The sequence below is a fragment of the Helicoverpa armigera genome, chromosome 17 (assembly GCF_030705265.1).
Source record: "Helicoverpa armigera isolate CAAS_96S chromosome 17, ASM3070526v1, whole genome shotgun sequence".
In the NCBI taxonomy this organism is placed as follows: domain Eukaryota; kingdom Metazoa; phylum Arthropoda; class Insecta; order Lepidoptera; family Noctuidae; genus Helicoverpa; species Helicoverpa armigera.
The window spans coordinates 4,896,624-4,922,840 of NC_087136.1; the positions used below are offsets into that span (position 1 = coordinate 4,896,624).

General features: G+C 36.0%; 3 protein-coding genes across 6 annotated transcripts in view; 1 reads left to right on the forward strand and 2 right to left on the reverse strand.

The window, feature by feature from the left end:
- The window catches only part of Su(tpl) (Suppressor of Triplolethal), a 49,880-nt gene extending 48,105 nt beyond the window's left edge, over positions 1 to 1,775 (reverse strand). For 2 of the 4 annotated variants that reach the window (XM_049846592.2, XM_049846591.2), the window contains exon 1: positions 1,421 to 1,775. In XM_049846592.2, the coding sequence (XP_049702549.1) occupies positions 1,421 to 1,555 (135 nt within the window). In that variant the 5' untranslated portion in view covers positions 1,556 to 1,775. The remainder of the gene's footprint in view (positions 1 to 1,420) is intronic. The other 2 variants (XM_021331168.3, XM_021331167.3) reach the window with 2 other exon arrangements.
- A 77-nt stretch (positions 1,776 to 1,852) lies between these two features.
- On the forward strand, positions 1,853 to 4,020 carry LOC110373803 (tyrosine--tRNA ligase, cytoplasmic). The gene is made up of 2 exons (XM_021331169.3): positions 1,853 to 2,190; positions 2,296 to 4,020. Exon 2 carries the CDS (start codon positions 2,313 to 2,315, stop codon positions 3,882 to 3,884), a length of 1,572 nt encoding a protein of 523 aa, XP_021186844.3. The 5' UTR covers positions 1,853 to 2,190; positions 2,296 to 2,312; the 3' UTR covers positions 3,885 to 4,020.
- Positions 4,021 to 21,682: 17,662 nt separating this feature from the next.
- Positions 21,683 to 25,475, reverse strand: LOC110373845 (uncharacterized). The gene is made up of 4 exons (XM_021331229.3): positions 24,921 to 25,475; positions 24,130 to 24,818; positions 23,839 to 24,051; positions 21,683 to 23,724 (listed from the first exon to the last, which is right to left on the reverse strand). Exons 1-4 carry the CDS (start codon positions 24,927 to 24,929, stop codon positions 21,804 to 21,806), a joined length of 2,832 nt encoding a protein of 943 aa, XP_021186904.3. The 5' UTR covers positions 24,930 to 25,475; the 3' UTR covers positions 21,683 to 21,803.
- Between the last annotated feature and the right edge of the window lie 742 nt (positions 25,476 to 26,217).

Here is a 26,217-nt window from a genome sequence, read left to right on the forward strand (position 1 = left end):
AACATCATATAGATACAAAATGCAGTGAAATAAGTTATATTCTGTGTAATACATATAACTCTTCAGGTACCATTAAAGGAAACAGGATGTATGTTATACTCATTGAATAATATTTGAGTATTACAAAAATGACTTAATTCCTATATTTTAACATTAATAACATAACATACTTGTACCAATATTGTTTATTACCAACTTGGAACTATAGTTAATAAATTAAATAGATAATTACTTGACCGTAACACTATCATTAGCAAACACACAGCGCCATCTTTTGCCACAATGAGGTACTAACTATAGTATTGTTGATTGCTAAGAAAAAATGTTGCCTTGAAATATAAGTAAAATAGTACTTGTTTCTTGTTAAGCATAACACCTCAAATATTGAAACCTCTTCATAGGACTTCACCTTTCTTGAATATTGATTAATAGGGATTTAAGATTGAAATCTTTCAATTTCTTATTGATTGTTGCAAAGTCATGAAAGGAGCAATATTAGGAAATATTGCATGATAATGATTTGTTTTCAATTTTATTTCATCATTATGTTTCATGATTATAATATTCCTATAATGTTGAATATAAATTTATAAGTAAAACCCAGTATACTTGCTTACTAGTAAAGTTGTTGACAGCAATATTTCATAAGTGTGTAGTCAGTCCCAACTAGTTTCTATGATAGTTGCCTGAAATATGATATGATTCAAATGTTCCACTATTTTTCAGCTACTAAATACGTTAAATGTAAATTTGAGTAAACAATTCAGTTTCTCCAACATGTAGAACACACAGTATTCCATTGGAAACAAGAACTTTCCAACAGAAATATTCCTTAACAAACAAGTTGTTGTTCAATCATCTAGTGGAAATGATAATGCAAAAGTGATTGCTTAAATTTGTAGTACACTAATTTTCATACCAAATTATACTATTGGAATCAACTACATCGACATTGCGTGGTATTTTTCCAGTAGGTAAACCAGATAAGTAATGCTTGTTCGTCTTGAATGTTTTTAATCTGAATTCAATTGATAATATCTCTCGTAGGGGCACAATCTCTCTTTACGTGAAACGGTAGCGAGTAAGAAAGTACGATTTGTAACATAACTCCACGGTAAACGTCGAATTCCGCAACAATAAGTCCGAATTCTCTAATTATAGCCGTATGAAATGTAAATCTGTGAAAATAACAGAGCAAATTTTCTACATGTTGACGTGGCGTGACATTGGAGAGGAGTTTAAATCGCATTGCTACCTACTTAAACTTGTTTTCAACACAATTATCGTAATTAGAAAACTTATTTGTTGGAATAAAACTTCTAAATTTGCAGTTTCATTTCAATTACTGTAATATAAGTATGGCGCCTGACATTGTTGGCTTATCTTTATTTTGGTCTAACAATATGGCGATTGGACTTACCCTATTATTCCTAAGGAAGTCTTCAATAGCTTTCAGCGCTGAATCCGTTAATTTCACAAACACTAGTTCCTTGTTTTCTTTATAACTAGACTCCGATGATAACCCATACTGAACACCTGCTGGCAAGGCCGCCATTTCTTATTCACTATTCGCACTGTGGACCAGCTGACTCCTTTGCTAGTCGTCACGATTCATATCATTCACACATTTTCTTAACCGTAATCACAAATTCACAACCTATATAAAATTATAATTACAACAACAAAAGGGTTTAGAAGTCCAAATTAACAATCTTTTTGTAACCCCATCGACTCGGCCTTTGTTGGCAGCGCTCTCAGTCTGCAAGGCCGCACTGACTGTCATGCGCAATGGCGCTTTTGACAGGAAACGCGAGCATTCACTGCGACACTAGCGCCAATTAACAGTTGGTAACAAGTATTTTGAATTGCGGCTAACTTCAGAGATGTCAAAATTAACAATATTTTTTTAATTTTTGCTCAATAACAAATGAAAATCAGTGAGTTATTGAAAGAAAACGCATAAAAAGTGTTTACTTCGTCCTTTTAAGTCCATTTTAGGGGCGATGCGTTTGTTTTGAAGAATTTATGTTGCTCTTAATTTTAGAGGTTATGTTTCATCTAGTTTCATAAGACACCTCACTTACGTGTTATTACAATTCGTATCTGTCTCATGCAGCAGTAGTTAATTTAAAGAAATATTTATGGTTGTAAGACTAGTTATTGATAACGTTTGATATTCTACAATAATCGGTGAGTTTATAATTTATATGACTATAAACTTCTATTTACATGGCTGTCGTAATTATCACAATCTAGATTTGTCAAAAGTCTAACCTAGTTTATGTCATTTTCCAGATTTTAACTATTTTGCCATGGCTACTTGGGAGGAGAAGAAAACTCTTATTACTCGCAATTTGCAAGAAGTTTTGGGTGATGAAAAGCTTACAGAAATTGTGAAGCAAAGAGACCTTAAAATCTATTGGGGCACAGCAACAACTGGTAGGCCCCATGTTGCTTATTTTGTGCCCATGTCAAAGATAGCCGACTTTCTAATGGCTGGCTGCGAGGTGACAATATTGTTTGCTGACTTACATGCCTATTTAGACAATATGAAAGCCCCTTGGGAACTTCTAAACCTCCGCACTCAATATTATGAAGCTGCCATCAAAGCTATGCTTCAATCTATTGGTGTACCGTTAGAGAAATTAAAGTTTGTTAAGGGTACTGATTACCAGCTTAGTAAAGAGTACACACTTGATGTGTACCGCATGTCATCTGTCATTACTGAGCATGATGCTAAAAAGGCAGGAGCCGAAGTTGTGAAGCAAGTTGATCATCCATTACTAAGTGGTCTTTTGTATCCTGGATTGCAAGCCTTGGATGAGGAGTATTTGAAAGTAGATGCCCAGTTTGGTGGAGTGGATCAAAGAAAAATCTTTACAATGGCTGAAAAATACTTACCACAGTTAGGGTATGCTAAGAGAGTTCATTTAATGAATCCTATGGTACCTGGTCTTACTGGTGGAAAAATGTCAGCATCAGAAGAAGATAGCAAGATTGATCTTTTAGACAACCCTGCTAATGTAAAGAAGAAGCTAAAAAAAGCTTTTTGTGAACCTGGAAATATTACTGACAATGGTGTTCTATCCTTTACAAAGTATGTTGTATTTCCATTGATGAAAAGTGGTGAAACATTCAAGATTACTAGAGCTCCTGAACATGGGGGTAATGTAGAATATACAAATTTTGAAGATCTTGAAAGTGCTTATGCTAAGCAGGAAATTCATCCTGGAGATTTAAAAGCTAGTGTTGAGTTAGCTATAAACAAGCTTTTAGGGCCTGTTCAAGAAGTATTCAAACAGCCCAAGCTACAAGAGTTGGCCAAAAAGGCTTACCCACCTCCAACTAAAGGTAAAGGAAATACTCCTGCCGCTGATGAAATAACACCAGCCAAACTTGATATTAGAGTTGGGCGTATAGTAGAAGTTTCTAGGCATCCAGACGCTGATGCTCTCTATGTTGAAAAGATTGATTTAGGTGAGGCAGAACCAAGAACTGTAGTTTCTGGTTTGGTTAATTTTGTGCCTATAGAAGAAATGCAAAATCGAGATGTAGTGGTCCTATGTAATTTGAAACCAGCTAAAATGCGTGGTGTAGAATCTAAGGGTATGGTGCTCTGTGCTTCTGTTGACGAGCCTAAACAAGTAGAGCCACTATTTGCCCCAGAAGGCAGTAAACCAGGTGATAGAGTGGTAATAGAGGGTTATGAAACAGGGGAACCTGATGAGGTTTTGAATCCTAAGAAAAAAGTTTGGGAAAAATTGGCAGTTGACCTAAAAACTAATGACAGCCTTCAAGCAGTTTGGCAAGATAATAAATTGATTAGTAAAGTTAATGGCAATCCTGTTTTAACTAAATCTATGAAGAATGCACCTATCAAATAGTTGCTTAATTATTGATTAAAACTGTTGCTGGAACTATGGCATTTTTTGCATTATGCATACTTTTTTCACTATAAGTGTACTCTTCCAACAGGTTTATTTATTTATGACTTAAAAATCAATAAATATTTTTTTTAGATTGTATTGTTTTATTAATAATAAAAAAGAAATATCTAATAATGATTATGTTGTTAATTTCTTGCTACCGACGCCATCTCTTGAGTTCTGTAACTCTTGCTTATAAGTCATCAGATGGCGCTCTTGTCCTTAGGAAAAGCAAGAATTAATCAAATGTGGGAAAATCCAAAGCACCAAGTGTATACCTGTCTACTTGTTTCACAGGATTAAAATAATCATTTTCATTACAAAGGTTCCTTTTTAATAGCTTCATTACTAGAACTTTGTGCCTCTTGTTCTACTGTATCTTTCTGCCACTGAAGTAAGCACATTTCGTATTGATTTGGAGTGTCAGCAATGTCATCCAAAAGTGATAATATTTTTCTTCTGAAGACTTTCATTTGGCTTTCAGTTAAGGCATTAACTTCTGGTAACAAACCTAACAAAAACATTTTTCTTGATTCATCGAATGCCTGATTATTATTATTTGATTTAGTATCTCTGCTTTTAGATTTCTTTTTTGGAGGCTCAGGATTAATTTCTTCTTCTTGATAATGGCCAATTACAGAAGATTTTTTATCTTGATCGTTAAAATCATTTGCCTCTTCATCTGTCTCTACTTCTATTTGCTGTAAATCCATTTCGTGTTGCCTTGATGTTCTGATGTATGGCAATACAAATTCCATTTCGTCATGTAAATAATACTTCTTCTTGACTGTTCCATCTGGATTGAGTCTTAGACTGCGCAAAAGTCCATACCGCAGATTCTTCCATTTTTCTTTACATTCTCCAACTGAAAATATCAATGATTTATTAATAACTATATCTATCAATTTTATTACCTACGTAGTTTTGAACTTTGACCTTTCCAGGTACCTAATCTTCAGGTTTAAAGTTCGCCTTACCAAATTCCATGAAATTTTATTCAGCTGGCTTGCGATAATTACATACTAAAAAATGTTACAAACATTCGAAACCAGTTAACTATCGATAATAACATAGAGAGGTCGCCTCGTTAGGTATTATTATGTGCGCTCAAGCAACGTCATTCAACATGTCTAAAAACGAAAACATCTTACCCGACAGTTGAGTTTGACTAGCTACCTCTTGCCATGCACTATCAGTTACATCCCTTTTCAGGTACTCTGGTAGATTATAATTATATAGACAAGGAAACTTTTCAATTGTCTTGATAAGCAACATGTTTGTGTCGTACATATTGTACATGTCGCGCCGGGCTGCGTGTCACGAGAGCTCGTGCGCGAGTGAGACTGGCGTCGTGTCATTGTCAACTACGCGACATGACGATGTTCATGTTGCGTCGTTGTCGCTATGACGCATCGACTATACTGCGCTCCTATTGGTCATTGTTGCTCTCCTCATATTTTGATACATTCACTGCGGTGTTGCGCGAGCGCTGGGTGTGGGACGACATTTTATAAAAAGGTAAATAATATTGAAGCAGTAAGTAAATCAACAGATCAAGGGCCTCGTAGCTTGTCTTCCTAAGAACCTATACTATATTTATGTAAAACTATTTCGACTTTTCATGAGCGTTTTATTGCTAAAACTTGCATATACCTAGGTACCGAACTACTAATGTAGGTAGTATACATACCTACATATTTTATACCTAAGTGTTGAACAACATACCCACCTACTTACTAAGTATAATAAAATAAAACTTATTAAGTAGGTATTTACTTAAACATAGGTAGGTAGGTACCTAATTGATAATTAATCCTTCCCCGCACAGTAGTAAATATGAGTTAGGGGCTAGTGATGGAGGACGTTTAAGCTACTGTTGTTACATACAGTCAATAATTTATCTACTTGCATAGTAAATAATTAAGTTTATAGGTAGTCAACGCCATCTATCCATGTCGGTTGACATCACGATATACCTATAAAAACTGCCTCGTTGGTCTAGCTGTCGCAAGTGCGGCTGCTGAGCATGAGGTCTCGGGTTCGATTCCCGAGTCGGGCCGAAATCGCTTTGTGGGTTTTAGAAGACTTTCACAAAGCAGCCCGGAGCCTGGAAGCTGGTGATTAATACACCCGTGCATCGGAGAGCACGTAAATGTCGGTCCTGCGCCTGATCTCTCTCCGGTCGTGTCGGATTACCGTCCCATCGGGCTATGAGAGTTAAGGAATAGTGAGTGCACCTGTGTTTGCGCAAATACTCGTGCACTATAATATGTCCTGCGCAGTTGGCTAATCTCCTTACATGAGAACAGCCGCCGTAGCCGATAATCGGCTAGGAGGACATCATCATCATCATACCTATAAAAACTCATTTAGGCACCCAGTTTAAACAACAATTTTACTATGGTAGTTTGGACCGTATATGCCATAGACCCGCTACAGAGCTAGGCTAGGGATCTTCTCATACATTTTGCCCAGTGCCCTCCTAACCCAGCTCAATGCGGGTTGATAAATTCAGACTTTATAGTTCAAGTTTCCTCGATTTTTTTCCTTTAGAAAGTATATGCAAACTTAGACAGGTTACATTGGCACTTCCTTGATCTGGAATCGGACTCGCACTCTCATACATGAGAGGTTGGTTCTTTACCCACTAGGCCACCACGACAACCACACGACGCCACGAGGCTCTACTCGTTTGCTCAAGGTGAATTGGTCGTTTGAGACATAGGGTTCCGTGCCCAAAGCGTACAATGGGACCTTATTACTAAGGACTCTTTTTTAACACAAAAAGCACGTAGCGGCAACAGTGCGACGCCGGTACGTCGAACGCTCGACACCAAGACTGTTGCCGCACCGTACTTTTTGTATGAAAAAAAAAGAGGATCATCCGTACATCGTCCGTACATCCATAGAAACGATGAAATCCAAATCCAAGCCTAAAACTGCTAGACCTAAGGATACAGGAGCTCGTTTTGCATGAATCGGATTGTTAATTCAACAAAATGTAGGGTAGCTGTGTGTGACTAAAATATCAGGAAGACCAACACCTTAGTCTGCCCGTGACCTGCTGCACCTAAAGGATCTGAAACGATGGGATTAAATAATATTAATATAACCGCGATAAAATCCGTAAAAGTAGTTTTATGTAGGTAAATGTCAATGTTTATGTAATGTGCCAGAAATCAAATGAATTTTCATCTAAAACTAGTTGTAAGTATGTAGATAGTTTTACTAGTGTGTCTAAAGCTGACGATCTTGACGTTAATACTAGACTTAACCAACAGTATCCATAGGACTTATTTAACACCTATCTACAAGTTGTTCCTTACTTGTTGATTCTGTTACCTACCAACCGTTTATTCTGTTGATTTGTCAAAGAACTAGGTATTAAACTAAATACCTATATAGATGAGACAATTTCCTGAAATAAAAGAAATCTTAGTATTCAAGAGATTAATTGATTAGGATAGCTCTAAATTTAATTGGTTGGGCTAAAATATCCCAAATCAGCTGCCTTTCATATACATAACTTATGAGGTTCGCCAGGTAAATGGGTAATAATAAAAGTAGGCCGCGAATGCATCGTAGCTGAATACAATAAATGCATAGCGATAAAATTAGATATTCAATAACGGGAAGGGGTCGGAGGTCCGCCATTTTGGCGCTTCGGTCAGACGGGGCTACGGGTGAAGGGGGATCGCGCATGCGTAAAGCTTGCACCCGCACCCTGTTAGGGCCGGGACTTCTGCAAGTGCGATGTCAAAAAACACGTTATTCTCTCCCCTAATTCTACTAACCTAGTACGTCTTAATAAGAGAAATTAATGATATACGCCCTGATTTCTGTGATTTGATCGTTGACACGTAATCTCCAACCGGCGACCGAGGATTTGCCGAGGACTCTTGAAATATTTATCAGCCCGAACAATGACAGGGAACGGCTGATTGGACAGTGATTCATTTGTGTTAATATTTATGTGAGAACATCGGACATCTTTCAGTAAAAACCTGTGAACGATTGTATGATCCCCGAGGATTACGTTTTTCAGTAAACATTGTGATTGTGCATTAAGTGGCCAGTGACTTTTCGCGTTAAAATTGCGGCGATTAGTGAAAATAATAATGGGATGACAGTAAAGACAGATGGAAAAGGTTTGGCGTCGGGTTGGTCTCCATTCCTCCCGCAAGAAGAGGGATGGAAGCGGGACTAGCACGAGCAAGGAAGTGACGCCATCTGTCGCTCCCCAGCCTCAGGAGGCTGAGTATCAGAATATACATACATTGAGAACAGCTGACTTGATAAGACAAAGGCAGGGCGAGGAGAAATCGACTTTACGTTCATCGTATATTATACGAAACGGGGATAACTTTATCTTGGTTGAGAGAAGGCGTCGCCGGCGTCGTAGAAGTGGCACTAGGGCCTCGTCTGGGAGTAGACACCACACTCCACCCGTCGAGGAGAACACTCGAACGGAACAGAAGAGGCGTCCTCCAGCCAGATTGAAGATATTCGGCATACAATGGCCGTTGCATTCCAGTGATTCTAGGTAACTGTAAATTATTCGCATCAGAAATATGTTGGTTACTTTATCAGCCAGGTTCATTATACTGCAATACGGTAGATTGCACGACATGATTACAGACTTATGTAAACTTGCAGTTAGCTGCGGACTCAACAATGCAACAAGCGTTCGCGGTAAAATAATTTGTTGTTTACTTACTCATAAAAAATTAACGATGGGTAATGATGAATGGTTAAATATAAATTAAATTCTCCGATGATGCGCAACTTTGTTCTTACGTGGGCTCGGTGAGATTAAGTTACATGCAAGCTGTGAATAATCTATCTTTAATAATGGATAGTTGATAACGAAATGTCCCGTTTGTTACAAAACAGTTAGATCAAGTTTTGTAGCAATAAGTAATTAATTGTAGCAATTTTGTAATAAGTAAAATACTTGATTGTTGTTTTTGAGCTTATTGGCATGATATCATAGAATATTCATATAGATATTCATAGAATAGATAGCTTCCTACATCTCTGTCTAGTATGAGTCATACTATCACTGCATGTCTTACTCTATAGGTTCATATCTATGATAGATAAGTTAATTAGCCAACAAATTTGTACTACCATCTAAGAAATCACTCAATCTGTTTTTGCATGGTTAGGCAGGAATCGGTTTTCCTAGTCGGTCAGACTTGGATGAATCGAGAGGCTATTGAAATGAAAAAAAAAACATCAAAAATCATTACAGATGGCTGGAATATCCTCCTGCTTGGAACCCCATCATAGAAACTATTAAATCCAAACCCAAGCCAAAAACTGCTAGACCTAAGGATACAGTGAGCTCGTTTTGCGAGAGTCGGATTGTCAATAATAATCAACAAAATGTAGGGTAGCTGTGTGTAACTAAAATATCAAGACCACCAACACCTTAGTCTGCCCGTGACCATGACAAACGTCCGAAACGTCGGGATTAAATAATATTAATTTAACCGCGATAAAATCCGTAAAAGTAGTTTTATTTAAATGTCTAATATTCGCGCAAGTGTCGGAAATCAATATGATGTGCAGTGTTACCAAGCGACAACCAGTAACCAGAGAACTTTTATAAATATCACAATTTACAGAACGGATCACGCCACATTCATTTTATAAAATGGTACCATGGATCAAAACTCTGGGAAGATTCCTTAGAACAGGTCAACAATAAGTATATTTCCTATTTCACTTGATTACGCACACAATTTTTCCAATGACGATAATGCTTGAACATTAGCTACGTATTTCTCTTTGATAGATAAAAACCTACTTACTTATTAAGTTGCGATAATAAATCAGATAGGATGCACGTGAGACTCACACGTGCATGATGAAGTTGCTGATAGAAGAAGCTTTAGTTATTGCAGTTAAAATTAGGAAACCCCATCCTCCTTCTTAAAAATATACCTACATAGGTACCAATTAATCCAACACGCTATTATAAATAAAAAGAGCAATCTTTGTTTTAAAACGCCATCGGCAGAAAATGGGGTTTGGATTTTTGTACTTAGGTACCTACTACCAAAGGTGGGCTCTATCGAAAGATCGAGAAGTGTGGAAGCAAGATGGGGAGGCCTTTGCCCAGCAGTGGGACATTATGGGCTAAAAATAAATAAAAGAATAACCTACCTACTACCATTATACCTAGTAGTATCTAAGTTCTCCGATTTGATCTATATCACCAATTAAAGACGTTTTGTGATGACTAAGCAAAACCATGCTGATTATATTATCATATTTCTGCTTTTATCGTATTCGGGCCTTACTATACATATGTAGATTGTATAATAGGTACCTATGTATTGTGATGAGGTTTCTAATTCTAAAAGTAACGACAGATTACGATCTACTCAAATCACCCAATGAGTAGATATTAATCTGCCGTTGGTTAATCAATATAATTCGTCATGAAAACATATATAATTTCATTTTAGAACTATTCACATAAAATCGACATAGTGATTGAGAGTATACAATTAACCACCTAGAGTGTGCTGATGATTTTCCCCATTATCACGTACTTACATAGTGTCTCTAAAATAACCCCCCTATTTATCTATTTTAACTGCCTCTTTCGACAGATCTAGAAAGTCTTGCAAGTGTAAGCTAGTCCAACTAGAGGTTTGGGAATGTATGTACCTACCTTTAGAATATTAACTGAATATGTAAGAGAAAAAGAGTCCTGCACTGAATCACCAAATATACGTAAAAAGGGAGATTGAGGTAGATTGTTTTGTTGATCGAATCTTCAAACTCCGTTAAGAGCTATGATAGTCCAGTCTTCTAAAATGTACCGTACCTCGGCAGGCACACATCGATAACTCGTCGCTTCTGCCGAGGAAGGCGTTCTCGTGAAGACAACGAGCTCTACCGATCCAACAGCTTCAAGTTCGAGAGGTTCACCCGGGAACCGCCGGCTGATGAGTTTGCTTCAGGCTCACAGGTATGTTCACTATCACCCTTATTGTTACCCCCATAAGGTCCGTTTTAGACTTTGGGACATTATTTGGAAAAGTGACAACATTTATTATGATTTATGCAGTAGTCAGTCCGAGAGAAAGGAAGATTAATCTTTTGTTGAAAGCGACTCCTTCTCCGAAGGCCAATCTGGCCTATGTTGATGACGTCACAGGAGCGTAGGAGTTAAATGAAAAAATATACATAGACCGCTTAAATTCAAAAACTTAGGCATGAAATGTATCTAATGCTAGTAAAATTTTCTATGTAGGTACAGTTTAAGTATTTATGAGGGGCGATGAACGACGATATACACAGTTAACTAGAATGCTGTTAAAATGGATAACGAACTTGTAGGTGAACACTATTTATAGTAAAAAACCTGTTACACTCAAAATACTTTTTAATTAGTAAACCTCTTTGTATAGATAAGTCACCATTACAATGATATGCAAATTCACATTTACATTAAAACGGTAGACATTCCAAATCGAGAAGTCTGGTAGCTCCGTGTGATATCAAGTTCACGGGACCGGTGTCAAAATTCATTTTAGAACCTGCGTATTCCTATCACTGTAAAATCGAGTTCCTTAGAAAAGCCGTCTGGAGTGTCAAAGCAAGTCAAGGCTCGCATGATACCTCGCCGTTCTCACCATGAAAGAGAACCCACTTATCTAGATGAGCCATCTTTTCCACAAAGGACCCACTTTACAAAGTCTGCCAGAAAGGATTTCCGTAAAAGAACTCTATTGAGCTTCGTCACCACCAATGTCGTCCTTAGAAATTGTATTAGCGATTGTATTGGCTTTTATCGGAGATGAAATTAATGAATGAGATTTCGTTCAAATTTTTCCTTTACTTGTAAATACTTTAGATATTAAGTGCCAAGCCAAATATTCAATATTCCTTTTTACTATTAAATCTTGTGTTGTGAAAGATTCATTTAATTACTTATGGAACTCTAAAGAAGACTAAACTGAATCATAATAAGCTGAGTTTAAGTCATTAGTTGCTGACTGTGAGAATAGGTATATAAAAATATATTCTAGTCTAGAAATTATACATATAAAAGAGCAAGCATAGACCGAAATGACTCAGTTATGTAAATAATATAAGTAAGTAGTTGCCTATTATCCTAGAAAAACAATCAGACCAGAAAATCATATTTCACGTTTTTTGTTATTAAATGTTTTAAAATAGTGATGATGAAACTTCAGCAGCTGATGACGACGCATGTTGTTGTGGAAAAGATAAAAACAAAAACACCAATTCCACCAAATGATATAAGAGGAGAGCAACGCCACCTAGTTGTATCACTGCAAAGCGAGACTAACTTGACTAGCAAGTAAGATTTCATACTATGCATGTGACGCCGTAATCAGTAGATGGCGCTTCGCCGCGAATTTTTTACAACAGTGTCTGGGTTAGCGCATAGATGTCGCTTTATACTGAACTGGGAAACTGGACTACGGAAATGGGAAAGCCTGAACATTTTCCGGAGATGATCAGATTTTAAATATTTGAAAGGTGAATAAGATTTCAGTGTAGTTAACGCAAAAAAAGTTATTCTGTCAACACTAATTTCCACAAATAAGGCTGTTTTATTCCTAGATCTAGGTATATGTAAAGGAAACTAACGAGATGAATTCAACTCAATTGGCAATACTTCCACATTTCTTTTTATATCCAATCCCGTCCTAACTCCTAACGTTTTACTCTTTAAGTTACTTCAACAAGCCTTTTTACTAGGTAACACATATATCAGATAACTCTTACAAAGGGTCCTAAGCCTTTGTCCAAATTTATTAGATCTGAGATTCGTGTTTCATAGCCGTGGTAAAAAATTGCATATAAAGTAAAGGTTCGTATAACAATAATTCTTTAGATTAAATCTGGTGTCCCACAAGGACCTACACTATGGCCAGTGCTTTTTTGCTTAGGTACATTCATAATATGAAAATGAACTAACAACAAGTTGCTTTGAAAATTCAAATCCTCTTGCTTAACTTGGTTTTCGCGTCAAAACAGTTCCTGAATATTCGTGTACAAGGGGTGCGTTGTAGTTTGTGTAGTATTGCAACATAAATTGTGTGCACACGTTGTGTGGGGGAGGGACATTAATATCATCTGTCCTATCAATTACACCGGCGCGGTCACCGACGCGCCGACAGCCTATCGAAGGAAAATACGTGAAAAATTTGACACACGACCCTAATTTATCCTTAGAATATGCTTGTAGGGCTGTCTCAATACGTCTGTTTGCGCGAAATATGATGTAATGAAACTCTTCAAAAGGTAATCATTTGTTAAATAGAGTATTAGGATGATGTTTCATTAGTGTTCGGAGATATACAAAGTATCTTTTAAGTTATTGATAAAGTGAACTCCAGATTTGTCGACAAGCTGGCTTTAATAGCTGAAGATGATAAAATATAAAACACAATTAATATCTTATCGTAGGGCGATAGCAGCGTACTTTGAAGCTTAACAAACAAAAGTCAAACCTAAAAAAAAACCTCCTTAATACTCCACAACGGTAAATACTAAAAGTAAAATAGATTGCCACTCATATTATCATGTTCGAGCAACCCTATCCACGATATAAATCACGTTATCCCCTCCATGATCGCGATTGCCTCATCAACATACTAATGCGGACGCCAGATGTGCCCCCCAGACTTATAAAAGTCTGCTAGACTTCGAAAATGTAGAAAAATAGATTTCCTCGTGTGCATCTTACTTGTGGTTTACGCGTCGCTCGTTGCAGACAATGGAAAAATTGAAAGTGTAGTGGAAATGGCATTTAGGGTTCACAAAAGGGATTCGGAAGGCGTTAGACATGTGATTATGATAGGTCATTTACAGTAAATACTTTTTAAACAATGATAAGATGGAATTTGTGAAAGACACTTTTTGTATATTTGAAGTTGTCGTTACAGTTTGTCTTTCTAGATGTTTGTCAACCACTTCGTTTCACAGTGAGCTATCTGCTAAGTGCTCTGTCGATTAAGTGTTTTTGTAGCACCTACGAGTGTTCGCTTAATATAAATTCAATGAGCAAGTGGTTCAACGATCTATTGTTCTTTAACATAATAGCAATTGCTATAATGTTCAGGTTTGGACTTTTGGAGCCGGATAGGTAATATATTTCAGAAATGGAAAATATATGTATTCTCGATTTGTTAAATCTCCTGGCTAATAAAACAGTCAAGTTTTTGTAGACAAGTATTCAAAAGTGTTAACAACGTTATGGCTCTTTGCCAAGCCGAAAAACTTTAAGCTACAGGTGAACCAAGAGAAACAGCTAGTTATTTACATACGTTACTACCGTACTTATGTACATAGAAAGGAAAAGTCTACAAAAACTGTAGGAACACTACTCAGTGAGAGCTTAAAGCCCTCCACTTTCGTTATGAGAAAACTTGGAACATTCTGTACCGCGACTAGAGTCGTTTGATACAGGTAGGTATACTAGTTTAGTTTATGGTTTCCCTTCAGGAGTTCTATTAAACTTAATTTAGGTTTGTGAGTTTGTCTGTAAAACTTGTGTGAGGTATACGAATCTGAGTGACTATAACAGATTATATCTCTAATTTAATATATCTTTCGTTGCGATTTTGGCAAACGATATACATACACGGAAAAGTGGGCTCCCAAAAACTGTCAGGGTTGCACGTTGTTAAATTCTTCTCGCCTCGTCATCCTCATAAAACAAAATCAAATTAAATACAGAATTTAATAAACACGCGACAGTCATTCGTCTGTCCTCAACCGTCGAAAATCCTGTCGGAGCACCTCTTTAAAATCCGTTAATCATTCGACTGGGTAGTTTTTAACCCGATTACAAAATGCGTATTAAAACCACTCGACTATTCCCTTCGGCTACTGTAATCAAGTTCAGTTTCGGATACGGGTTGTAATTGAAAATGTCGAGTCGTGCGATGTTCATTTTCCACTAATTAATCGCTGTGATGACATTGCATCTATCCCCTGTCCCTAGGTACGCATTGTTGCCTATATGCATCTCACGCTTTGGTGCATCAGCAATTTCAGGTGCCGTCATATCGACCTGATATAGGGGATGTCTTATAGGCCTAAGTAGTCTGAAAATATTGTGGTGTAAGAATAACTATCTAAAGGGAAATGTAAAGATAACTGAAATGTTATATTACGGTATAATAGTGTCAATGAACTTTTTATCAATAAATATGTTGAGCCGTGGCTTCGTATGGAGTAAAACCGGCACAAGACGCCATGGTAGCCAATAAATGGCAATCACATCGCAATATTTTCTTTGATCACATGGGACCAAATATTTTCCTTACAAAACTGGGGTTGTTCGATAGTTCTACAGTTTCCTTATAAATTGGAGTTAGTTGTTCTCTTGTGAATAAAATACAAAAAATGTTTGCTTGCTTTAAAGAATTGTTATGAATATGTGAATTTTCAAATGGTGAAGTGAAAAAACCACTTAGCAGAACAAATACATGGGTTTTCACACGAAACCGGGCATTTAGGGTTCAAGTTCGTGCATACAATAAGTTATTCTGATTTACATTGTCTCTGTCGGAGTTGCTTACAATGATATTATCTTGCCCAAAGTTTTTGCGTCGGAACCAGTTTTTTGGGAACATTTGTATACTTAGGAGATAGCTACATGCTTAGGTTTCGGTCCCGTTGAGTCACACATTGTTGGAAAAAATTTAACGATTAAGTATAAGGAAAATTGTTTAAAAAAACTAAAATATAAATATTCCCGTTACTCTTACTTGGTTACCTGAAAGTAAGCCCGTTACTTAATTTTTACCTTGTAATTAATGTGATTGTTTAATCCAACGTTTTTCCTACAGTTCACAATGAACTTCATTATTGGTATTATTAGTATTGATGAATATAATTCAGTTTCAACATATATCACACTGTTAAATAACGTTAACGAAAACTTAATTCAAATAAAAAGTCAGAACAATCAGATATTTCTAAATCTGGCCATAAAACTCCTGACCGCGACTCATATCGAATACAAAAAAGAAAAACATTATGAGATCGTTTTTTTGACCCAGTTATCACATCTCATAATATTTGTCACGATCCGTTTTATCTAATTATGTTAATAAGGTTTGGGAACATAATATTTGGTTGACATAAAGCGATATGCGGCTGTGCGTATTCTGCGTTTGTTCGAGCGCTTTTGGTATGAATTTGAGCGATATTTCTGTAACTTGTTCTGTTGCTATGTAACTATTTAATTAATAAAAAAGCTTTAGAAACAGGTGGTTGATTTCCTTTTAATCTAGGTACTTACACTAATATTATCTAAAGAGTTTCTTCCTTGAGCGCGTTAATCTCAGGAACTATTGGTCCAATTTGAATAAAATCTTTTAGTATTAGATAGCACATTGATTGAAGAAGGCTATGTAATAAGTTTATTTTTGTCTGAGTGTGTGTAGTAGATCTCACGGACACGGGTGAAACAGCTGGTGGAAGCTAGTGTAAAAATCTATGGATTCCCGTGTACATAAAGCTACGCGCTCCGTTTGGACTAACTCTTAGGTATTTTCAAGGTTACAATGTATATTAGATTAGTCAGACAATCCATATTGTACGATTTACTGATGATGGATGAGATATCTAAAGTAATAACGTTCAATACGTTGTTACATCGAATTGTATGGCTTGTATGATCATTTTGATAAGTAAAACATGATCATAATATTTCTATGTGATTGTTTTTTTTTCACGTCATATTTTATAGTTTAATATGTAGGTAGGTATATTAATATGGCGTATACCTGTTTAAATATATTTTATATTTTTTTCACACTAAAACAATTGAGTAAACTATTGTTTCACAACAATAAACCTATCGAAAGTCACAAAGCCGTAGGATTTCCTTAACATCAACGCGATTGACTCCTATTTGTTTAAACAACGCCTGTAAATTGATTCCAGCGATATTGGTAAAGTTTGTTTCAGTAAACCCGGGGTCGGCTGAAATCTGGCTGAAGGGGAAAAGTCACGACACGGCCGACATGTTTCAGGGTATTTGTCAATGTTGTTTGGCTCTTTGTCACGCCTAATGGGATGTTTTGTCGTAAACTTTTCAATGCTTGTAAATGAAATATATTGTCACTTAAACGCATTAGGTTTGTGTATTAAAATAATGTTTGCTGAAATTATTGAATTATGGTTGTATAGGTTTAGATTGCTTTGTGTACAATAAAATTGTCTATGTAGATATATTCGAGCCATTAGTTCAAGTCAGGGTTGCTGCCCAACTTGGATTTAATGTTCCCATTGTAAGACAGTAACATATTCTAATTCTATAAAACATATTGTTTACTTAGTCTTCTATCTAAACAATAGACGCAAACGTACTCTAAAATCATCTTGGAACAGATCGATGAGTTGCAAAGTATCCTTTTCAAAAGAAAATTCAATTGGCATTGAAGTCATCAATAAGGATAATATACCTTGAAGGTGTAGATATGATAGCGTGAATGATGCTCTTATAAAGTTGCCGTCATTATAATCCTTTGAGCAGGATGATTGGCCGAACCGGCATCGTTTGTGCGCCAATCAAATGCCATTAGGAGCGTCTGGTTTTTCATGACACGTCATGTTAAGGTACAGCAAGTTTATTGCAATATTGCAAGTTTTCACGTAGATATAGTACTAAAATTATTATTTGAAACCCAAGAAAAGAGACTTACTGATACGCACGCAACAAACACTAATTTCGTTTTTGTAGGTGGTGCTTTTACTTTTAGCATTACATGAAAAAAATATTCCGTACACTATTTACCTGGAAATTATCAAAAGTGTTGAAAAGAGTAAAATTATGGTGTTAAGTTCTGAAAATATCCCTTGACACGACAAAACCACATTACACAACGTTTGTCGGCCATAACCGTTATAGGCAAAGTTAGATCGTTGCGCTCCTACGGAACCCCTAATGGGTTTAATGATTAACAGTCAATAAACGGGAATAGATTCTTGTTATAACATTATAACGATCCCTGAAACTATTATGTGCTACGCTTACATAGATAACGTTTTATGAGAACTAAAAGTTGGGATAAGTGTTATTACAATAAGGTTTAATATGTCGGCCTTACGTTTTTGGATGTTCGGTAAACTCATTATCGGAATAGTGGGTTGAAATGGTGTGTTTAAGTAAACCTTAGTCTGCAAATTTTGATGGTACATGTGTTCCATTTTATATGGGCAGGATCCTCAGAATTTGCGGAATTGAGTTATACTTACCAATGCTTTTAAATACTTACTCTCATAACTGAAGAATAGTAAGCTTCGCCACACGTCATTTCCCAAAAAATCTGGTCAATAACAGATTTGTTTCCACGTCAGCTAAAACTGTCTACCCTAGAATAATCCGGCAGTGGGTACATCAATGCAGACCACACTTTAACAGACATTTTTGATTCTCATTTCCATTTTGAAATAGCTAAAACGAGTAGACCATTGTGCTTGAAGACCTTACGAGTATTACAAAGATATTCAATAACGAATCAAAACGCATTACACATATCATGATAGGTACATAAGCTGCTACCGATCTGCAGAAAATACTTTTCAAACATACGGCTGATACACGGAAAAGCCACATCAGAGCCCAACTTTAAAAGCAGTGGAAATGAAGAGGGCTTTCACAATTCGAAGAAAAAAAGGCAAAACAAAGCTAAACCGATGTTGGGCGAAAATCAGTCCCGTGGTTTCCACTTTGATCTTGCGTACTACAGCATTAAAATTTACATATTTTCCGTATGTTCTGTTCTATCATCTATTTGTGTGTACTTTGATGTCCTTTCAATGCGGATCGTATTTTGCGTCAATCGATGCGGGTTTGAAATTTTGTTTACGGTAGCTCTGTGGACTTAGTTATTGCAGTGTTGTGTTTGGTGTTTTTGTTCTTAGTATTTTAATGAAACTTTACAATAATATAGCTTATACATCAGAATAACACATAGGCTACAATTTGTAAACATATTGTTCGAAATACTAAACCTGCGCAGACGAAGTCGCGGGCACCAGCTAGTTTTAAATATAACACGAAATTATCATTCCTACGAGCCATAGTATTCTTCACTATGCCTATTACCTTATATACCAATACTTGTACTAGAGTATAACTATTCACGTGTAGCTTTTCTAGGTATCATATAGTCAAAGCAGTAAGGTTTTCAGAAATGGTCTGTATTCGGCTACTTCTTAGCTTCTTGTTCCTTAGTCTACAGTCCATGATTATTAGACGGTATCGCACAAACGAGGTTTGTTACAATATACGGTGTAATTTGCGTAGTCTACAGACGCGACGCAATCAGACGCGCGTATTGTGCCTCCTGTCTGCAGTGTGTGACGGCCTTTATTTGTGTTAGTCTGGAATATACTTACTATGATGTCTGCACGTCTTATTTATATGAGAATAGTGGTGTGGTATGCGAAAGTATATATGATCGACTTTGAGTTTCTTGAGTCCAAGATTATTGCAAGTAAGAGCAAGCATTTCATTAATAAACAGGCTACCGCGACTTGTCAATAATTATTTCTGAATAATTAATTAAAAAAAAATATTCATTATACATGAAAGTGTTGATCCAGCCAATTGCATCCAATATTATTAGACAAAAATGATGCTGGAAGATAGTTCTAAAGTTACGTTAATTAAGTTAAAGACAAACTTTTAAACTTAAAATACTTTATCATCAAATCAATTTCACCTGTCAGTCATTTTCTAAAGCTGAATTACCCTTGAAACTCAAAACCTCAACTCACCTTAAATTGAAAGACATATTATTAAGTTCACATTCAATTATTAATAATCCTAAAAGGTTTCGTTCTGCTAATTGATTCGTTGGTAGGACTTAAAGTAACGTAAACGCCACCTGACGTGTTCATTTGGGCAGATGCAGTGGTACATTTTATTGAAGGGGTTGCCACTGTGAATATTTGGCTGTACACCAGAAATACCCACGTACTCTATTATTACTCAGACTGTCTGTATGTCTTTGAACAGCCTAACTTCGAAAACTATACATATTGTGTAAGAAAGTAGGCAGTAAATTAGTCGTTCTTCATAATGAACAAAAAATGTAGTAGCGTTTGTTTATTATACTATCTCTAGATCTTTAAAATGCATCTTTTTCTGAAGACGTATCTACTTAAACAAATAACGTGCTCATTAAAATTAACAAGATAATAACTTCAAGCAAATCAAAAGGTGATTTAATGTGAATGTTTCAAACCTCACTTTGTGTTGTAGCGAAAAAATCATACTGCCAAATTGTTCGGCTAAGTTCACTGCGTTTTGAAATGAAAATGCATGTTATTTGCAAAAGTAGAGAGTGCATTTTTGAGCGTATTATTTTATGAAAATAAAATGAAGTAAAGTTCCAGGGTTTTACACCAAGTCGAATGTTTAATGAGCAGGCAGATTTTTGTTTAATTAAGTTTGAAATAAAAGCAAACCCACGTAATTTGAATCACAATAAGAAGTTTCGGTCGTTTGCAGATTTGAAGTCTTGGTCGAATTAGGCTTTGTCTTTTGTTTTAATCAACGTTCTCTGAGTTACGCAATTGTTATTACGTTACGTATTCTTATTTAACACCAATAGAAATAAAGGAGCTAGAGAAATAAATTTAATTTATCAGCTGTAAAACATTCATATATTTGAGTCAGTTTATAAACAAATATGATTGTGAAAATGTACTTGATATATGTATAGTTTCTTATTTGCAATGATATTTAATGACTTATATCTCAGAAAATAATAATTCGCAAAGCATATAAGAACAGTTTTCAAAAATCGACAAGAAAAATACTAAACATGAAAGTATAAGCGATCAATTTATAACGGTCCACAAAGTTAGCTACATAGACGAATTGAATCGCTTCCATATAAAAGTATGTTTATAGAATATTTTGCTCCCTCAAAGCTTTCAACAACAATGAAACAGAATGGGTTTGAAAGACAACTTAATAGGGTTTTTAATAGGTTTCTGCCACACAATATAGACTACTACTGTCCAGGGACTTTCATTTGTTACATTAAACAATATTGTTATTTTTATTACTGACCAGAGATAAGCATACTGTTTTTTTAATAAAACTATTGAATAACAGGTAGTATAATAATACAATACCTCAGATAATGTCTTCTTTCACGATATAAACTTTCTGTAAAACTTAACATAGACGATATTGGAATTAAAATGTTAAACAATATTTATATTAAAATTTTTCGAGTTGGTTCTTCAAGTAAAAAGATTTCATTACAAGGATTTTTTGTACGTTATTAAATTGTATGTATTCCATAAATCCAAAATATTCCAAAATGATACCATGACCAATAAAAAAAACTACCCCTATCTAGAGAAAAAGAATGTCATCCCCGTCATAACGTCAATAAATGTCAGAGTAATTGTTCATCTCGAAGATTTATCCTCATTCCTAGCATCGATTAGGAGATAATAGATCGAATGATTCTTAGAAAGTTTTCTCTCGTTACGCTTTCAGTACAGATGGCGAGATGATGCATCTGAGATGCGCACGCGATACTTACTTATGCTTTCGGCGCCATGCTCCACTATTAATTTTCTAATACAACGTTACTACGTTACTGAAATAGTTTTGGCAAAGATATAATTTTACGAAATATGAGTATGTCTTAGTCGGGAACTTAAAGTTTTTAAAGATAATGTAAGAGCGGAGCCTCTGATGGAGGTCAATGAATAGACCAATATGGCGGTTTTATGTGTAACATTTATTCAAATACTTACCCTAGTAAATGCAGAAATTGATATTTACAAAACAAATATAAACTTACGAAAGCATTTAAATTAATCACAGGATTTTGTTATTTACACGTAGACTGGAGGCAGGTAACTTTTCATAGAAGGTCCAGCGCGCCCTAATGGTGGCAAACTGACGGGTTTTAAAGGCGGTGGACTTAAATTCCTTTTCAATCCATCCTCAACATATCTATCACCTTTTGATAAGTTGTTGTTTCTATTGAGAACTTTGTAGTTTTTTATAACTCCTTGTAACTCTTCCTGTTTTGGTAGATTACGATAATTTCGGTTCTTATTCTCCTCGGCCTCCAATTCGTCCTCTTCTGCTGAATAGGCCCCTTTATATCCACTTAATTTTAATTTGTTCGATTCAAAGTGACTTCTACTAATGTAATTTAGTATATCAGCGATGTCCACAGGCTTTTTGCTTGCGGTTTTAATTTCATTTGGAGGCTTAGGCTGATGAGGCCTGACATGAAAGTTTTTAATATGATTCTCTTCTCTTATCCTGTTGTAGACCTCATACTTATTTGGGTTACTTCTAAGTAGGTTTTTCAAAAAGATATTTTCTTCAATTGCTTGCCTGATATTTGACTCTGTGGTAGAACTCTGTGTAGTAGAACTTATTTCTGGCGGTTCGGTAAATTGAAAAAGTGGTTTGAAACTTGGCCTATTTTCAGGCACAATGAAATCTGTGAACCTTAAACTGGTTCTGAATGGTGAAGAAACTGGAATTGTCATAGTAGTAGAGTAAGTAGTAGTAGTGGAGGGTGGGCTTGGTGGGGATGGTGGGGATGGTGGGGATGGTGGGGATGGTGGGGATGGCGAGGTTTCTTGGATTGGTGATGTGGGTGTTTCTTGGCTAACTGTCATTTTTGTTGTGATTTTGGTATCGTTGATAGATTGAGTTTTATATGTTTGTTGAGTTAAAGGCAATACTGTTAAATTCATATCATAACTGTCATAAGCATTCAGTATTTTAGTCTTTCTAGATTCGAAATTATCATCATCTTCGTAATCGTAAGTTTGAGTTACGGTTTGACTCTTAGGGACAAATTGTTGTTGCGTAATAAGTTTTGGCCGAGAAGTTTGATCATTATTATCAAAAGAGAACTGTTTTGGACCAACAGAACTCGGTAGATTATTTCTTTCAGTGTCATATCTATTTGTAAATTCCTCGTCATCGTTCGTTACTGTTACAACTGTAGAGTATTGGTTCTCGTCACCACTGTCAGAAGGTTCTGGCGCTAAATTATCATTAAACCCTTGATAATTATTTTCTAAGCTCGATTTATCATCGCTGTAATAATCACTATCTCTTACGAATACACTTTGAACATGCTTTTTGTTGTCAGTATGGTGATTCACATCAGGTTCTAGATGTTGCGTTAACATCTTAGTGTACTGCTCTGAGGTCATGTCGTTAAAATTAATAACAATGTCATCGGCGCCGAATGATCTTGAAATTGAATTTTTCTCCATATTTTGGTTGGCATTAGCGTTGATGCCATATTGCCACCTCCATAATGCTTTATTATTTTCTTGTTCGTTTTCTTTCATGTTAGCTTCATAATTGACCAACTGAGGCATAGCTGATTTCTCAGTAGTAAACATCCTATTAATTGTTTGTTGAGGTGCGTTAGCAGACGGAACGTGAGCACCCTGTGAAGCCAGAAAAGTTATTTGTGGGGAAATTGTTCCACTGTTTTGTTTGTTTTGCATTTGATCGGAGTAGTCTATGTTGGCTTGAATCGGACTTTGTGAACTCGCTGCGGCTACTAAATTATTTTGTGTGTTAGGTGGTTGTGAAAAACTATGCGAAAATGATTCAGGAGTTTTCCCCGTAAATAAACTGCTAAGTCGTGGCGGTGAGACAGCAAACTGCTGTCGTTTTTCGCTTTCACTTAATTCGTTTTCCTGCTGCTCCTCATTCCACGACTTTAAGTGCGGTGGCTTTTTGGCCTCTTCCGCCAAATTGTACTGAATTGCTCTGTAAACAAAATATTTATTTATTAATAAGATATCCTATTGTGCGAATGGAATAAATACTGTTAAAAGATACATCACTTTTAGGAAACAAAATAATAGATTAACTTATACATGCCTTTGTATAATTTCTGGAATAGGTGGAGCTACAGGTAAGTGGTCACCGCTAGCTCTAAAGCCATTCACATCAGCAATATAGTGGACCGTATATGTCTTGCCATTATCTCCAACATAGGAATATGATCCCTCAACTACTTGTTCGTCTTTACCAGTACCAAGGTTTTCCATGCGACTGTGTTGTACATAATGGGTCTGGTCTGCTCCCAAAGCCCTAAAAGAAGACAGAGATTAGTCATGAATCAAGTACTGATGTGATGATGAACTATTAAAATATATAAGACCTACTCACTCATAACTAAAGCTTCCATCTAAATCCATTTCGTTTGATAAACGTAGAATGGGTATCGCGGTTTCTGTTGTAGAAGAGATAAAATTACCCGGCTGTGGCACATATTGCGCACCTGGAAAACTTGCAGCTTTGATCTGATCCATATTGTGATCACGTATATCCATTATACTAATACTTCGGGGCGCCATTGTAGGCATGGCTCCACCTTGTGTTGCAGGTTCAGGGTTGGAGTTAAATTGGAAAGGTAGTTTCGTATCTATTCTATCTATGGGATTATGAAATATCTTTGGTACAGGTCTTACTGCTCTTCTTTCAAGCTTTTGAGGTGTCATCCTTTCAGTACGATTAAACTTGTTTTGCAAATGTGGTGATATCTGTGTTGTTGGTTTTTCATCTTCGTCTTCATCATCGTCGTCGATTTTTGATGGTCGTATGGTAGTGGACATTATCATTGGAAACGGTGAGGGGTAACTGATTGGAGCTTTTGTAGCCGTTGGGGGGAGATATGGAAATGGTAATTTATTTATACCATTCATTTGGAAATATGGAACAGGAGTATGGGCTTCAGGTGGCAAGTAAGGATTCTTTTCAGATGTAAACATACCATGTTGAAATTGTGGTGGGAAAGTGAAATGTTCATGAGCTTTATTGTCCACTGCTAAACTTATCGTCAAAGTTATTAGCGGTATCTGAAAAATAATTTATTACGTTAATAATTTGAGCACCAACTTACATTTTGTATCCCAAAAAAATCCGTGCTCACGATAACAACACAAACACTTTCCACTTACCAGCTTCATTTTTCTTGAAGCTGTGAATGTTTTTGATAACAATTTTCACGTCACACTTTAGCACTTGTGGAAAATAGACTGGTAATGAAAATGAATTCCGCATATATTTATACGCACGCGAGATGTGTCCAGGCATTCGTGAAAGAGATCGCTCGGACAACGTTTCTCTTCTTCGATGCACGCTTTTTGCTTCGTTGTTGTTTTTATCAGCTATCCGATACTGCACTGGCTTGGGATGTAATTAAGGCTTCAAAGTAAAAGCGCCATTGAACGACGTTTGCTTGCCAGTCTTTATGAAGGATAATTTACTTAAAAAGTATTTGGGTGTGTTCAGATGACCGTATCTTCAACGTTTTTATAACTACTTATTCGAGTCAATTACCTCAGAAAACGTATGCTCGGTACCGTAAAAAGCTGAAGAATGAAAATTTCTGTGCAATGCATTGATTGTAGAAATGACGAATGCGTTGTTTTTTGTTTTTCGTGTAAATATGAATTCATGTGCATAGTGCATAAGTAGTCTTATGTAATAGGTTTATATAAAACAATGGAAGAATAATGGGTATTGTCAATCTATGCCGAAAATACAATTGTTACACGAAATAAAATCAATCGAAATACGAAGTGTTTCTAATGAAAGAAACACAAAAAGAAGAAGTGAATCATGGAGTTTAATTAATTAAAGGGATCAAAAACCCCCGAGGCGGATACGGAGAGGCAGCGTTCGATAAATTGCAAGATAAATTGAAGGTTTTTATGCGGCCATCCTAAATTCGCATGTCGTAAAGTGATGCAAGTTCTGTAATGGTCAAAGTCGAGTCAATGGCCCAAAAACCAGTTTTGAAGAATTTTGGTTAAAACCTACCGCGGTTAAATTACCCGCTCTGTATGTTGGAAATGGGTTATTTTTATAGCTCGTTAATATTGTCATGGGACTCTTGTTAAAAATATTTTTTGTGCATTGGAAAGTCCTTATTTGTTTTCTTTGGTTTTATTAACATTTACTGTTATTTTAGTGTATTTAAATTGGACCCTAAATTGCTTTTATATTTTCATGAAAATGAAAGTCTTTACATATTTTTTATTAACATGTAATCATTGTTTTTTTTTTTATATAAAATGTTCGTTTTATTTTGCTGCTTAGTGAAATTCATTTCTATATATGACAACTCTATCTAAAGGATATCTGTATGAAATTGTTTGTTGGCGGCAAGACTGCCCATTGTAACTATCTACTATTGCATAATTGTTCGTATCATTCTGCATTTTACTATTGTTCTGATCTGAACCATACATA

What these genes read in the sequence shown, in the direction of transcription:
- LOC110373803 (XM_021331169.3), top strand. Translation starts at nt 2,313, where the DNA reads ATGGCTACTTGGGAGGAGAAGAAAACTCTTATTACTCGCAATTTGCAA.
- LOC110373845 (XM_021331229.3), bottom strand. An exon ending in GATGGAAGCTTTAGTTATGA is followed by an intron (nt 24,052 to 24,129) that starts GTGAGTAGGTCT and finishes GTCTTCTTTTAG; the next exon opens with GGCTTTGGGAGCAGACCAGA. An exon ending in ATTCCAGAAATTATACAAAG is followed by an intron (nt 23,725 to 23,838) that starts GCATGTATAAGT and finishes TTTTGTTTACAG; the next exon opens with AGCAATTCAGTACAATTTGG.